The sequence below is a fragment of the Gymnodraco acuticeps genome, unplaced genomic scaffold, assembly GCF_902827175.1.
Source record: "Gymnodraco acuticeps unplaced genomic scaffold, fGymAcu1.1, whole genome shotgun sequence".
NCBI classification, from domain to species: domain Eukaryota; kingdom Metazoa; phylum Chordata; class Actinopteri; order Perciformes; family Bathydraconidae; genus Gymnodraco; species Gymnodraco acuticeps.
In genome coordinates this window covers 2,869,896-2,883,879 of record NW_022989983.1, presented here as the reverse complement: position 1 = coordinate 2,883,879, position 13,984 = coordinate 2,869,896, and the positions used below count along the sequence as shown (strand labels likewise).

Sequence of the window (13,984 nt, the reverse complement as noted above, 5' to 3'; positions counted from 1 at the left end):
GTAATGTTCAGCATGTATATTCATCATGGCCCCCAGCTGTGAGAGGTCAAATACCAGCCAGGAAAGGTCACAGGGATCTCCTACCTGCACCGTGACTGCCTCTCTAATTGCTCTTATTTCTCTCATTTACAGGGCTTAATGGGGGCCGGGGGGTTAGAGAGCCGGGGTCAGACGAGCAGGGACTCCCCCTCCCCGCCATTATAATCCTCCATGTTTGTCCATGCAGCTTGCGTGTTTTGGAGCACATGGTGTCACTCCACACTTCTCCATCTCCTTCTCCCTCCACATCTTCTTTCTGTCTTCATGTTCTGCGTGTCAGTCTGTATATTCCCCTGGTGATAAAGAAGATTAAGCTTCTTGCTTACATGACTTCACCCGCATTTAGGCCTCACAAGACAAAATCCAGTTAATGTGTGTGGATTTGGAGAGCGATCAAGTTCATGCCAGTCTAATTTAAATGCCTTAGTATGTTATGGTATTGTTGTTATGGAGACTATAGTAGGAGCTCATATGACGTTATCTACCGACCACAAGAGCCGCCAGTAAGCGCCATGGTTAATAGGATGTGTTTGAGTTAAGCACTGAGGTCAGAGTTAATTATCTTGGGGAGGTTTTGGAGAAAGATTTATAGCTTTACGGTATAAAGTCTTCATGTCTGATATATAAACTGTCGGTCCAAAGAATTCCAGTTTCGACAGTGGCACCCTTTAAATCTACAGATGTTATGTAACTCTGTGGTATCATAACACATTCCCCAGTGTATTGTATGCAGATGTGTTTGAGGGGTGGATGTTGCCGTACGTTGTGTTACATTTCTATTTTAAATTATGTGTTATTATAATTTGATGCATATCTTGAATCTCTCAACAATTCCCAATCACTTTTACCAAAAGCCTTTCAGTTAACATAGTTTGAAGTCAGAAGGTCTGAGTCAAAGGTCAATGGCAAAGGACTACAGTTCAAGTGTAATAAAACCAAGAGGGCTCTTGTTCTGTTGCTTTAATACATTGTCACTGTGAACATGTAAATCAGTGTGGACAGTTTACAAAGAACGCCTTCTCTCTACAAATGTTTGCTATGATCCTCATGTCATGGAGGGATTTGTAATACACACAAAGAGACAATTAAAAGTCTGTAAACATATGCATGTGCACATCTACTTTGTGTGCGAGCATGTTAGGTTTAGATTGCATGTTGCCTCTTTGATGTGAGAGGATGAATGACACAGATTAAGCTGTCAGACTTTCCTGATAGAGGCCAGATGAGGTGGGATGACAAATCAAGGCCTCGGTGAAGCACTCAGGCAGCTTGCCAAACCAATAACGTGTGCATCTGTGATCTTGTGTGTGGATTTGTGGTTATGAGTAAGTGGGAACTACGCAGATCTGTTTCCATTTACTCTTTATTAATTCTTAACAAGGAGGAATGTCAGGAATATTAAAGAGTTGCTCACTTGAGGAGGCTTCAGCTGAGCAGCTTTGACTTATTTATAGCCAAAACTCCTTTTTAATAAAGGACAACAAATTAACATCCCTGCCACAAGCACACTTGAAAAGAAGCACTCAAACTACCCCCCCCCCCTTTGTCTTGTGTCCCTGTCTGACTTCTTTATATCTGTTAGTGATGACATTTAATAACAAGCTCAAGATTGACTTTAGTGCGTCACCCACTTCAACACATTGTCACTCCAACACACACACACCACACATACAAAAACACAGACGCAATTTCTTGATATTGGCTCTCCATCGGCCACCCACATACACAAACTGGTTTTCTACCACAAAAACACACACACGTGTTACAGATTGCACTCACGACTTTCTTATTCTTCCAGCTCATATTCGCACACCCACTGAGATAAAGCGTAGTGACATCTTACATAACAATTTATTGTTACTGTCAAAAAGAACTTGGGTTCAAAGAGAGTGTAGATTGGCACAAACTAGCTAAAAAAAGGTGACTAGCATTAAGTGTGCTGGGGGTCAGAGGTCAGCAAAAAAAGGCTACGATAACTCACTGGAGTTGAACATCAGTTAAATAAAGGGAGCCACAAACATAATGTTTATGTCACACAAACAGCCTAACTGCACATCACTGATGTTCTCCCACTACATTGAATATTTGGACTTTGGTTCCCCTCCTAAAAGATACACTGACAAATGTAGCAAATGAGAAGAAAAATCAAATGCAGCTGTTTGAGGTCCCGGGCCACGGGTTGTGGGGTTCCAGTCTGTCTGTCTCTCATGTCTGCCTACTTTGCTTCTTTTGAGGCCCTTTCTCAGCTCATTAAACAAGGCTTTATTGGCATGCCAATAGTCCACCTGTGAGTCATCCAAGCCATGACGGCAACTTCAATGTATGGCCAAGCACAGGGGTCACCGTTAAACAACAGTACTGCAAAGTCAAAAGCCAAATCTACACGGAGGCAGCCTCATTTTGCTGTAAAACGCACTGCCACAAAACTCTGTGATGTTAACGTGACACTTGCTACCCTCATGGTGGTTCTGTTTCATCTGTGAACTGACGCCAGTGACATTCATTGACCACATTGGTGTTGTCACTCATATCGGTTGCCCTTTAAAAGAGAAAGGGCTTGGAAAATGCTGGCTATTGTTGTAAGATTCTTACTTGATATGTGTCCAGGAGTTCTTAGCCCCATATCGCCAAAGTGTAAGTCAAAAATAAGACTTTAAAGCTCTGTGGCAAATGATGTTTTTCACACTTTTTTTTTATAGAACCAAAGAAAATTCCAGTTTATTCTCAAGAAAGCTTAACAGGGCTTTACTGGAAAACCACAGCATGCCGTTGTATGGTTCCATTCCTCTGTGCAAATGCAAAAATAAAATCACACTGCAACTTAAGGGTGTTGCCAGCCTTTGTGGTCGGATTGTGGGTTTCTGCAGGAGGTATATGGGAATATGTGCAACTGCTAAGCCCTCCTGGCCTGCCCAACAATGTGCCAGTGTTTGATCCCGTCAGCCAACATATGGCCTTCAGGAGAAGCTAAAGTTAGCGGCACATGCTGATGTCATTAGCGTAAAATGGGAGGTATATTCACAGAGCCATGACCCTCACACAGCATCCCAACACTGAAGAAACGAGCGGTGGATGATTAATATGATATTAGGATAAGGATAAGGGCAAGAGAGGATGGATTATACATCTGGGCGATTATGTAAGTGATTAATATTGATGTACTTCCACGGTTGATGGTGAGCCAGATCTTTCATGTCAGCGTATATCTGCTGCTGAACGAGAAGTGAGGAAAAAGACAAGTACAGGGTGGATCAAAGCTGTAACGATGCTGTAACGATGCTTGTTAGGATTTAATCAGTTCCACTCACCCCGAGCGGCTGGCCACATCTGTCCAATCAAGACATGTCACCATGGTGGGCTCCTGGCTCCAGAGATGCATACAGTACTGCCAACCAAAAATTGGTAGGCGACCATGTTTTGAGGACCCCCACATCATCAGAGACTTGTGGTTATCGTGAGGTTTTCTTTGGATCCTCTGTGGCCCGGATCTCCTCACTGGTTTAATCGATACCATTAGACATGTGTCAACGATTAATAAATTGCTGCGGTAAGGATGCTGAGGTCACTCAGATATGATAATGTCTTTATTAGATGTGGGTTATTCAGGCCCTCTTTCATTTGGTTTAGGCTTCCTCATTGGGTGAGGTCATTGCTTTGAGGCTTAGCTCCATTGAGAAGGAGCTAATTTAGTGGCAAGCCTCTCAACAGGCCCATCCAGAGTAATGGCTGATGCACCTAATTGTGGTCTCCATAGCATCCATATTAAGTCACTTTGTTGGACAATTTGTCTCCACTGAAAACATTTTGTTTTGACCTTCTCACGGAGCTCAGTACAGTGATGTAGGTCACCTCTGACCCTCTTTGTCCTCATGATCCCCGCTACACTATGCCTCTTCAGTGACTCTGCTGTCCCATTTCGACCTTAATTTATCCGTATCTGCGTGGCACCATGTCCTTCGCAAGTGACACGTGAGGGTTCAGACACATGAGACTATTCATTTGTGCTTGGCTACCCAATCTCAGGCTGCTCTGATGGGTTTCAACGGAAGAGGCCAGGGGCAGGAACAGGGGCCACAGTGCATGATGCCTGTGATCTGCCATGGGAAACAGACAAGGTTATGATGCACTTGTGACCCAGGAGTGTGGGGATCGCACGGGTCAACAGGGTTTCCCCCCCTTGTGGACACATTCAAGCTGTCATGAGTGTGAAAGGAAAAGATTGGAAATATGTGCAAGTGTGCATTCCAATCAAATTCCATTAGCTTATCATTACTGCCATTACCGTCACTATCTTCACCAGGAAACAGCATGGGATGTGAGTGTTCTTGTGCTAACATGTGGAGAATAGTGTCATGGGAAAAAAATTTGTGGTGGTTATCTCACAAAGTCCCAAACTGTCTAGTATGTAAATGTCTGAAAATGTATGTATATTTAATCTTTGTTTTAGAATATAACATACCTAATATAGCACAATTCCTACTCTTGTCAGTGGTGGGATAATTATTCAGATTCTTAACTTGAGTAAAGTACCAATACATCAATGTGTGTATGTAAATACTCCATTACAAGTAAAAGTCCTGAATTAAAAAATCGTACTTAAGTATGTATTATCAGCAAACTGTACTTAGTGTATTAAAAGTATAACTTGTAATTGTTCAGACTAATTGCCTCCATGTGTGATATATTTTATAGGACATTTATAGATAATATTGTTGCATCAAGTAGCGTAGATAAACGAACTTCTGACACAAAAAAGTATTACTTTTTATAATATGTTGGATAATTCTAAATGTTCGTACCTTAAAAAGTTACTCCACAAAATGTAGGGATTCATTTGGTTAAAAGTTCTGAGAAGTAGCTAAATATCTTTAAAGAATTTAGATGGAAAAAAAAGTACATTAGGCTATTTCCCATCAAAATGTAGTGGAGTAGGAAATACTCAAGTTAATTACAAATACTTTACATTATACTTAAGCACAGTGGTTGAGTCAATGTACTTAATTGCTTGCCACCACTGACTGTTGTAGGCCTACTATTAGCTTCTTAAAGTAGTTTCGTCTATACCATTATAATCGGATGTAATCGTTCTGAATGTAAAACCTGGATCTGCAAGGCACCTGTAAAAAAGTAGTATACAATATATATTTTTTCCCATGTTGTGGTAGTTTGAAAAGTCTTTATTCAGTCTTTCACTTTATATATACAGTCTATGGTGTTTCACAGAGCTCCGTGTTGCTCTGTCAAAGTTGACGGAGCGACACGTCTCCATGACAACCGTTGCCGAGTCCAACAGTTCCATGCCTGTAGTTAACTTTCACTTGGATACTGAGATTTCTAAAGTTTTATATCGTTTTAGCAATGCAGAGGACAATGAAACGGAGTTTAATAACTTGCAGTAACATTTAAAACAAGGTATGTATACTTCCTGCTGTTTGTATTAATATGTTTGCGAATGTAAACGTTACTTTTTAGCTTGATGAAACCTAGTCAGACAAAGTTGTTAGCGCTAACGGCTAACCTGCTAATTATAGCCAGCTGTGTTTTTGGATTCCTGTTATGTATTTTTTGGCAGCAACGGTCTGTTTAAACTTAGACAAAGTTACTCAGACTGTAGGCCTGTAAACAAAATATAGGCTATCGTTAGCCAGTAGTGTAAAGTAACTAAGTACATTTACTCAAGTACCATTTTGAGAGACTTGTGCTTTACTTGAGCATTTGTTGCTACGTACTTCTACACCACTTCAATTCAGAGGTAAATAGTGTACTTTAACTCCACTACATTTATTTAATATCTTTAGTTACTTTGCAGATTTGGATTAATGATATGAAATATAAACAACACTTAAATAACACTTCAGTTACACCTGGAGTAAATTCACAAGCTACCCTGCAGTATACAGAGACGTTACAATTTGCTGCACCTTTACCAGCTTTGATAAACACATTAATGCATCAATAATCATTATAACACATGTTGTTTATATTATTCTGAAATGGGCCAATCTGCATAATGAGTATTGAATTGCATTTTGATGCATATGCGTTCGTACTAGTTGAGTAACATTTTGATTGCAGGACTTTTAGTTGTAACAGTGTATTCTTATAGTCTGGTACTTCTAATATTACTTAAGTACAAGATCTAAGTACTTCCTCCACCTCTGTCGTTTGCTCCTCGGGCCGAAACTAACATTATTAAATATTATAGTTTTCATTTACATTTTGAATGAATGTGTTTAGACAATAGTCTAACTCTTTGCAGTCCAGTTCTTTGGGGGGGGGGGGGAAGCATACAGGATTGAATCCAAGCTTTATGTTGACCCATTAATGATTTTTTTCCTTCTAGAAGATGGAAAGGAAATATTTCCCAGATTTCGGTGTCTTGGTGCCTCATCCACCCAGCAAACCTCCAGAGCCCAAGCCTCCAGCTCTAAGTCACAGGCACAGACTCGCTCCAGTCAGAACATGCTCTGTGAATGAACAGATGGGGATCTACTCAGATAGTATAACTAAACACAAGTTCCAGGTAAAAGCACATACACTGCTCATGCATTTCACTCTTCAAATTCTGACAGACATTTCAATAACAAGCCCATGCAAATCACTGATCTTCTGTTTATTGATTAGTCTTTAACAGCGGGACCAGGCATCAAGCAGAGGTCACAGGGACCATCCATCATTCGGTTTTGTGATCCCAACACTACAAAGGGTGAGATATAGACAGCAACTCTGTATTTATATTTAACTTTTTGTGTAACTATATATTTATATTTTACTTTTTTAAATACAACATTTCACCCTGTGTAAAGTTTATGTCCTTCTGCCTTTTTGTACTTAGTTACAACCTTAAAGACTCCATATGACCAGGGCAAGCATGTTGAAAAGCAAAAGCCTGGACCTACCTCACAGCAATCACAGCAATCACAGCAATCACAGCAATCACAGCAATCACAGCAATCACAGCAATCACAGCAATCACAGACTTCTTACTTCCCCCGGGGTGGAGATTCACCCAAGGTCCAGATACCTTACCAAACAGCTCCTGGCCAGGTCCCGCGCAAGTTAGAGATAGAGAGGTATGCACTGTGACACTTCATCCATCATTTAGGAGCTTTACTTGTTTTGCATTACCTGTATTGTCCATACTGTTTTTTACTGGTCACATGTGAGTAAGTAAGACATTTGGCTTCTGTCATACAGTACATATTCCGTTTTTATCTCTGATTGCAGAATTAGCTGTTTTAGTGGGGTCCATTCATTGTTTTACTTTATCTACATTTTGTCAATATTTGTTTATACTGATTTGTTTTCTTAAAGACGTCGAAGGGAATATTTGAAGTTAGACATTGAACAGCTCCTGGCAGAACAAGGCATCTATTCAAATCTTTTAATGCCAACACATCAGAGCAGCAGTGATGATCATGAGACTACAACAGACAATCCTGTTTCACCCTACTTATCCCTGGAAGTAAGTCTGGTACAACTGCCATTGTTTCTTTGGCATTTGGGTAGCCAATTACTGTTACATGCCATATTTTGTTGCACCACCCCCGATCATCTTTCCTGGTTTTCACCTTAAGGTATTTGACAATGAGGACTTTGAATGCCGGAATCCAGGAGACTGGCTTGCCCTGGGCATTGCTGAAAAATCACTGGAACAAAAACCTATCCCTGCAAAAGCTCTGCTTCCTACCGATGATGAAATTAATTCTGGTAAAATGTCCCCTGAAAAGAACGGTGTAAACAGAAGCACACATCATTTTCTGTTCTTTAATGAGTACTCTCCTTTTTGTTTTGAAGATGAGCCACAAAGCTCCTCCCTGGAGTACAGCTGGCATCTAGTCGCTGTTCTTGACTATAGTAAGGAGAAATGCCAGTACCTTGTACAGAAAGTTTGCCAGAACAGCCAACTGACAGATGAAAAAGGTCGTCCTATTCTAAATGAAGAACACAAAAAGAGCAAATCTCCTGGTTGGTTGTGAAGTCTTTCCACTTTAATGAAACAGAATTATACTACAATTTCCTCTTGTCTCTGTTTTTCGTTTTGACTTTCCATACCATCCATTTCTCACTCGTGATATATTTCAACACCATGCTAGCAGGCACAACGTTCTGGGTACCCAGGATCAGATTGGTTTTCAGTGCTGAGGACCCACGTGTGTTTGTCAAACGGATCCAGTTTGCCCTGCGCTGGCAGGAAAACACAGAAGCTCTGCTTCTCTATCACCTTTCTGTGGACTGCATGCCAACCTGGAAGGGAACCCCATCTCTTGATAGCCACGCTCTCCAGAGTATTAAAAGAGTCACGCTTTCAGCCCCCGGGCTCGGACAGAAAATGTGAGTGATGTCATATTACTGCTGTCATTATTCTCATTATTATCTGTTTTATAATAGATCCCTCTGAGTTCATGTGTTAACTTACTAATCGGGTGACTAAAGAAAACATTCTGTGTACAGTTTGGAGAAGTGTATCGGGGATCTGGAGAAGGAGCTCAAACTGGATTATGAGCGGACAATGAACCGCATGAGATTTAACAGAGTTGTGATGAGACACCCAGAGGAGTTTTCACACATCACCCTGCCACAGAAGGGTCCTGAATGTGTACCCCAATCAGGTGAGACGATTAGCTGTGTGCACATTTGTTTGAGTCAATCTGGTCAAGGTTTAAGAATACTACTTTTTTTTCCCACCCACAGGGCGTGTTCCAGTTCCCACATTTCCCTATGAGGAGTATAAAACAGCTTTCTTCTTCAAGTCCCTGCTAACAAAGCCGGAGGTGATCCGTGTGTTATCTGAAATCTCGTCTGAGTGCAACAAAGTAGCAAACATGAGGCTGTTCAATGTCACCTCGGTCAAACCACTGCGACTGGACGAGTTTGAAGTCATTCAGGCTCAAATGCATACTCAGGTATCGTAGCATTGGGTAGCTTTTCTTCTGGCAATACTGTTAGTAGCTGACATTGAAAAAAGAGAAAACTTGACTACAAGGAAAACACCTGGATTTCACATTAATAAAGACGCTTTTAATCTTTGTGTCCTCCTCATTCTCCAGGTAAGCTTATTTCTTAGGGAGGGATGGATGGTCTCACTGAGCAACTGCATCCGATTCCACCTGCTGAGTTTTGGCCCTGGCACTTACAATGTGGACGAGTCTCACTGGGAGATGTACAAGATGTCCAAGCTGTACAGATTGATGGCTGTGGTGCGCTTCAACCTGCAGGACTCCATGCGCCACCTGGTGCAGGCCTCGCTGCTCCACCTGACTCTGCTGTTGTTAACCACCTGCCACAGTGTGCTGAAATGTCCTCAGGACCTGGTCTGGGGGGACGACCTCGTCACTAGCCCATATAAGTAGGAAATTATGCACACATTGAAATGTATTTAAACATCTTCATATATCGTTGTGCTCAAATGCATCTGTGTTTTCTATATTTTTCGAGTTATTTATTTTATACTCATTGCATTTTTAGGGACAGTTCACAACCAATTAAAAAATACACATTATTCCTCTTACCTGACTATCTAGGTTATTTTTGTCTGGGTGGTCAAAGATAACGGCTGTAACAATGTCGGCATTCTTTGGAAAATAATGGAACAAGATGGCACCAGTATTGTTGTGCTCACAGAGTCGAAAAGTAGTCTTAAAAAACTATTTCAGAAATCATAACCCTTGTTTTGAACGACGAGTGATCATCCTTGACTAGATTTATTTCTGTGTGGTGATGCGATTGGCTGGTGTAGTTTGGTAGAAAGAAAATAGTTCCTCACTAAAACAGCAGATTTTCCTGAGTAACCCGGCCCTGATGCAAAGAACATTTGTGGCCGTTTAGTTTCTTATTTGTAGTTTTTTTTTAGATCTTTAATCACAGCCATCTAGATTCATTATATTCAGGAAGAACTAGACATCACATCTGATTTAGAAGAGAACTGTAACTTTAAGGAGTGTTTGATAGTGAGTGTGACATAACCTGTCAATAACATTATCTCCATTCTCCAAGGTCAGAAAGGACCCCTCTGTTCCTGTTGGACTTGATTCTGGATCAGACTGGGGTTCATTACAGCACTCCACTCGAGAACTTTAAGACATCCATGGTCAACCTGTTCGATAAGGCCATTCTGGCCACTTACAAAGTACCTCAGCTTGATAAGGTACATTTGTATCACCTGAATCACAGAGCATGACATTAAAATGCAAGGCTACATGAGACCTGTTAGTAAACATACTCAGAGTAGGGCTGTCCCGAATACCATTTTTCGGGCTCCGGATATTCGGTAGTTTTAAAGGAAAGTTAGCACTGTTGACAGTAAGTTGTTGTTGCTATGAACAACGTGATGGAGATTAACGGAGAAAAGTCATATCTACATATACATGTAAAGACGGAGAAAGTAAACGATAAAGTTTATGGTTAAGTGTTAGCACCCCCCGAAGAGGCACAAGCTCTTACGTTGATATTGGAGATTTCAATAAATTCAATTTTAACCAAAAAAAACGAAAACGAATATCCGAATAACGAAATTGAAACCCGAATAGTACTCCAACGAACGAATATTCGGATATTCGGGTACAGCCCTAACTCAGAGACAAAGATGTAATGGTTGTCTCCTCATTCAGTTTGTAATGAAGAAGATGTTCGTCGCTGGGGATCCGTTGCTTGAGTCAGTGAATCTTTGGGAACCAGAAGTAACTGCGCTGAGAGAAAAGGTGTCCAATGCTGTGATGCAAGGAGTCATACCTCTCAGGGCCTATGCTGCTGAGTATGAGAAATACTTAGATTTACACAACCTGGACATAGAAACCCTTCTCAAGTAAGTCTGTTAAAAGCATATATTCAAGTTTTCCCACAAGGTAAAGGGTCGGTGTGATTTATGGTCCACTCAGCATGCTTTCCTCATTACAGAGAGTCCGTTAATCTTTCCTCTGCCAGATCTCCTGCGAATGCAGAACAGACATCCCAGGAAGTGAAAAAAGAGGTGGAACAACATCTCAAAGACAAGGAAACACTTGAGCACTCTCTGCCGTCCTCCATTGTAATTGGAACATTTGTTATTCGAGTGGAGGGTGTACGTCAGGCTCTCTCCAACAAGAAAAAGGCTTTAGCCAATGCAATGCTGGCCACCCTTGTTGGGAAGCTAAGCAAGCAGGTTGATGAAGTAAGTCATTTGTTTCAAGGCCAGAACATGTATACACTGTATTGGTATAATTGGTGTGATTTGATTTCTTCACACTGGACCTAAATGTACCTCCTTTTGAACGTGTTTAACACTGATTGTATCTTGCGTGTGTGTAGGCATGTGAAGAGTACAACACAATCAGTAGAAAGCTGCGTGAGAAACTGAACAGCATTGAAGAACTGAGTGAGAAGAGGGAATGGATGAAGCAAGTCCCAGACCAGCTCAAGAGTTACAAGGTGCACATTCGCAATCATTGACTGGCTATTTTCTTATGTGTCATATAAAGGGTTAATTTGTCATTTAATCTGATTGTTTGTTCCAATCTGTCCACACAGGAAGTTATTGGAAAGACCCTGTCAGACTATGAGCTCATAGAAGAGCTTCGATACTCTCTTTCAAATGAGAACGTTGATAAAAAGTAAGAGTAACATCAATTATTGTAATGTTTTGAAAACTACGTTTGTACATTCTCATGTGAGATTAGATTTCTTCTGTGAATGGAGTAGACTTTGGAGTTATTACATTGAGGCTAAAGCTACTTCTCTCTGCAGGTGGACAGCTATTAGATGGCCTCAAAAGATAATAAGCCAGATGGAAGCAACGGCCGCCCAGCATTTGGAGGATGAAGAGCGCTTCAATAAGATTCAGCTGGCCGACCAGAACAACTTTGAGGACCACCTCAACTCGCTAAAGGTCAGCTGAGCCGAATAGGTTATTTTGTTCCATAGATACTGAACTAGAAGCATCATTTGAATGCACCTGCAGGTAGTTATTTCTTCCTTGGACAGTTAGACAAATTCTAGAGTCCGTTCAGCATATTTTTCCCAGGGTTGGCAGTTGTCTGGAGCAACTAAATAAAAGCATCATAATTTAAAATAAATATAGTCCAAAGCCCTTTGCACTGTGCGAGCATAGGCATGTGCCTCATTTCTTTGCTAACTCTAGCTACAATTTTGGGAATCGCTTCCGAGATGGAGAGAAAAGTATAATAGTTTATATATTATATTGAATGTAATGGCAGAGGGTAAATTATTATTTACATCATCATCATTAAAGGATATATTAAAATGAAAATTGTGTGACAATCACTTTTTTTATTAATTCTGTATAATACAGTTTATAGGATATCTGCAGGACCATAGAACTTCATTCATAATTATTTATATATATGGAGCTTACTGGCTCTTGAATATTGCTCTAGTCCATATTGCGATTAATATTTCAATTATATTACAAGTAAATGTGCAGCCCTAATCGTTGAGCATTTTTCTAACGGTAGCCACGAGCTGTTCTAAATTACCACTACCCTGTGTTTATAGATGCTGGTTGCTGGGTTTGCGTGTCATGATGACATCAATCATGCCCATGAGGTGGCCAACGAAGTGAGGCGTACAACCAAGCAACTGAAGGAGTGTCAGACAATGGCTCAAACCTACAACACCAGAGAGCGTCTGTTTGGTATTCCTGTCACTAATGTAAATACAAACATTATCCACGTTTGTTTTGAACTGTTAAACAAATAGTTATACAATATACTACATATATATTATAATATGTATTTCTGACAATGCACTGTAAATGTGTTTTTCAGTATGATCGGCTGCAGAAGCTGGTGAAGGACTTCCAGCCTTTTACGGACCTGTGGACCACCACCTCTGATTGGATGCGTTGGCACGAGAGCTGGCTCAATGACCCGCTGTCTTCCATAGACTCAGAGCAGCTGGAGCGCAATGTTACAGATGTCCACAAGACCATGAACAAATGTGTGAAACACTTCAAGGACATTCCTGGTAGGAGACGCACGTATGACCATAAAAACTTGACAAAGGGAAGTGTAATTGTTGTTAATATGCTCAACGATTTCTTTATTGGCCTTACGCAACGCCAGGCTGCCAGATGGTTGCATCGGCGATCTGCATCAAGATCGTGGACTTCCAGCCGTACATTCCTCTGATTCAGGGCCTGAGGAACCCGGGGATGAAGAACCGCCACTGGGAGATTCTTTCAGACCGCATTCAGATGAAGGTCAAGCCCAAAGCCAACCTCACCCTCTCTCGATGCCTGGAGCTGGGCCTACAGAACCACATAGAGGACATAGCTCATGTGGGCGAGGTGGCAGGGAAGGAGTACACCATTGAACAGGTACCTTAATAACACAGTGATTCATGAAGTTGTGCTTGTACAGGATGTGCGATGAATGGCGTGCCACCTTGGAGCTGCATTTTTTAGAGTGAATTTAAGTACCCAAGTCGTATTCACTGCATGGTAATCCTTAAGATTTTAGTCCTGGTTGATGAGTTACATTACATTACATTACATTTAGCTGACGCTTTTATCCAAAGCGACTTACAATAAGTGCATTTGACCAAGAAGATACAAATTTGAAGAAAACAGAATCATATAAGTACATCAGGTTTCATTGAGCCAAAACATTTCAAGTGCTGCTCAACTGGCTTTAGATAAGCCAGTCCTTTATTAGTATATAAGTGCTTTGTTAGTAATTCTATCGCTCGAAGTGGAGTCGAAAGAGATGAGTTTTCAGTCTGCGCCGGAAGATGTGCAAGCTATCTGCTGTCCTGATTTCAATGGGGAGCTCATTCCACCATCTTGGAGCCAGGATAGCAAACCCACGTGTTTTTGCTGATGGGAACTTGGGTCCCCCTCGCAGTGCTGGTGCAGCGAGCCGTTTGGCTGATGCAGAGCGTAGTGCACGTGCTGGGGTGTACGGTTTAACCATGTCCTGGATGTAGGAAGGGCCAGATCCATTCGCAAGTA

At 41.2% G+C, this 13,984-nt stretch overlaps 1 protein-coding gene across 1 annotated transcript in view; it reads left to right on the top strand.

The window, feature by feature from the left end:
• The first annotated feature begins 5,307 nt into the window (after positions 1–5,307).
• dnah1 (dynein, axonemal, heavy chain 1) overlaps positions 5,308–13,984 on the top strand; it is a 45,923-nt gene continuing 37,246 nt past the window's right edge. Inside the window, 20 exon segments of the mRNA XM_034212339.1 lie at positions 5,308–5,451; positions 6,383–6,562; positions 6,664–6,745; positions 6,875–7,112; positions 7,354–7,504; positions 7,617–7,749; positions 7,837–8,007; positions 8,136–8,373; positions 8,494–8,651; positions 8,734–8,945; positions 9,090–9,388; positions 10,036–10,186; positions 10,650–10,843; positions 10,963–11,188; positions 11,326–11,445; positions 11,545–11,627; positions 11,761–11,902; positions 12,529–12,684; positions 12,801–12,999; positions 13,098–13,351. Of these exon segments, the coding sequence (XP_034068230.1) occupies positions 6,386–6,562; positions 6,664–6,745; positions 6,875–7,112; positions 7,354–7,504; positions 7,617–7,749; positions 7,837–8,007; positions 8,136–8,373; positions 8,494–8,651; positions 8,734–8,945; positions 9,090–9,388; positions 10,036–10,186; positions 10,650–10,843; positions 10,963–11,188; positions 11,326–11,445; positions 11,545–11,627; positions 11,761–11,902; positions 12,529–12,684; positions 12,801–12,999; positions 13,098–13,351 (3,384 nt within the window). The 5' untranslated portion in view covers positions 5,308–5,451; positions 6,383–6,385.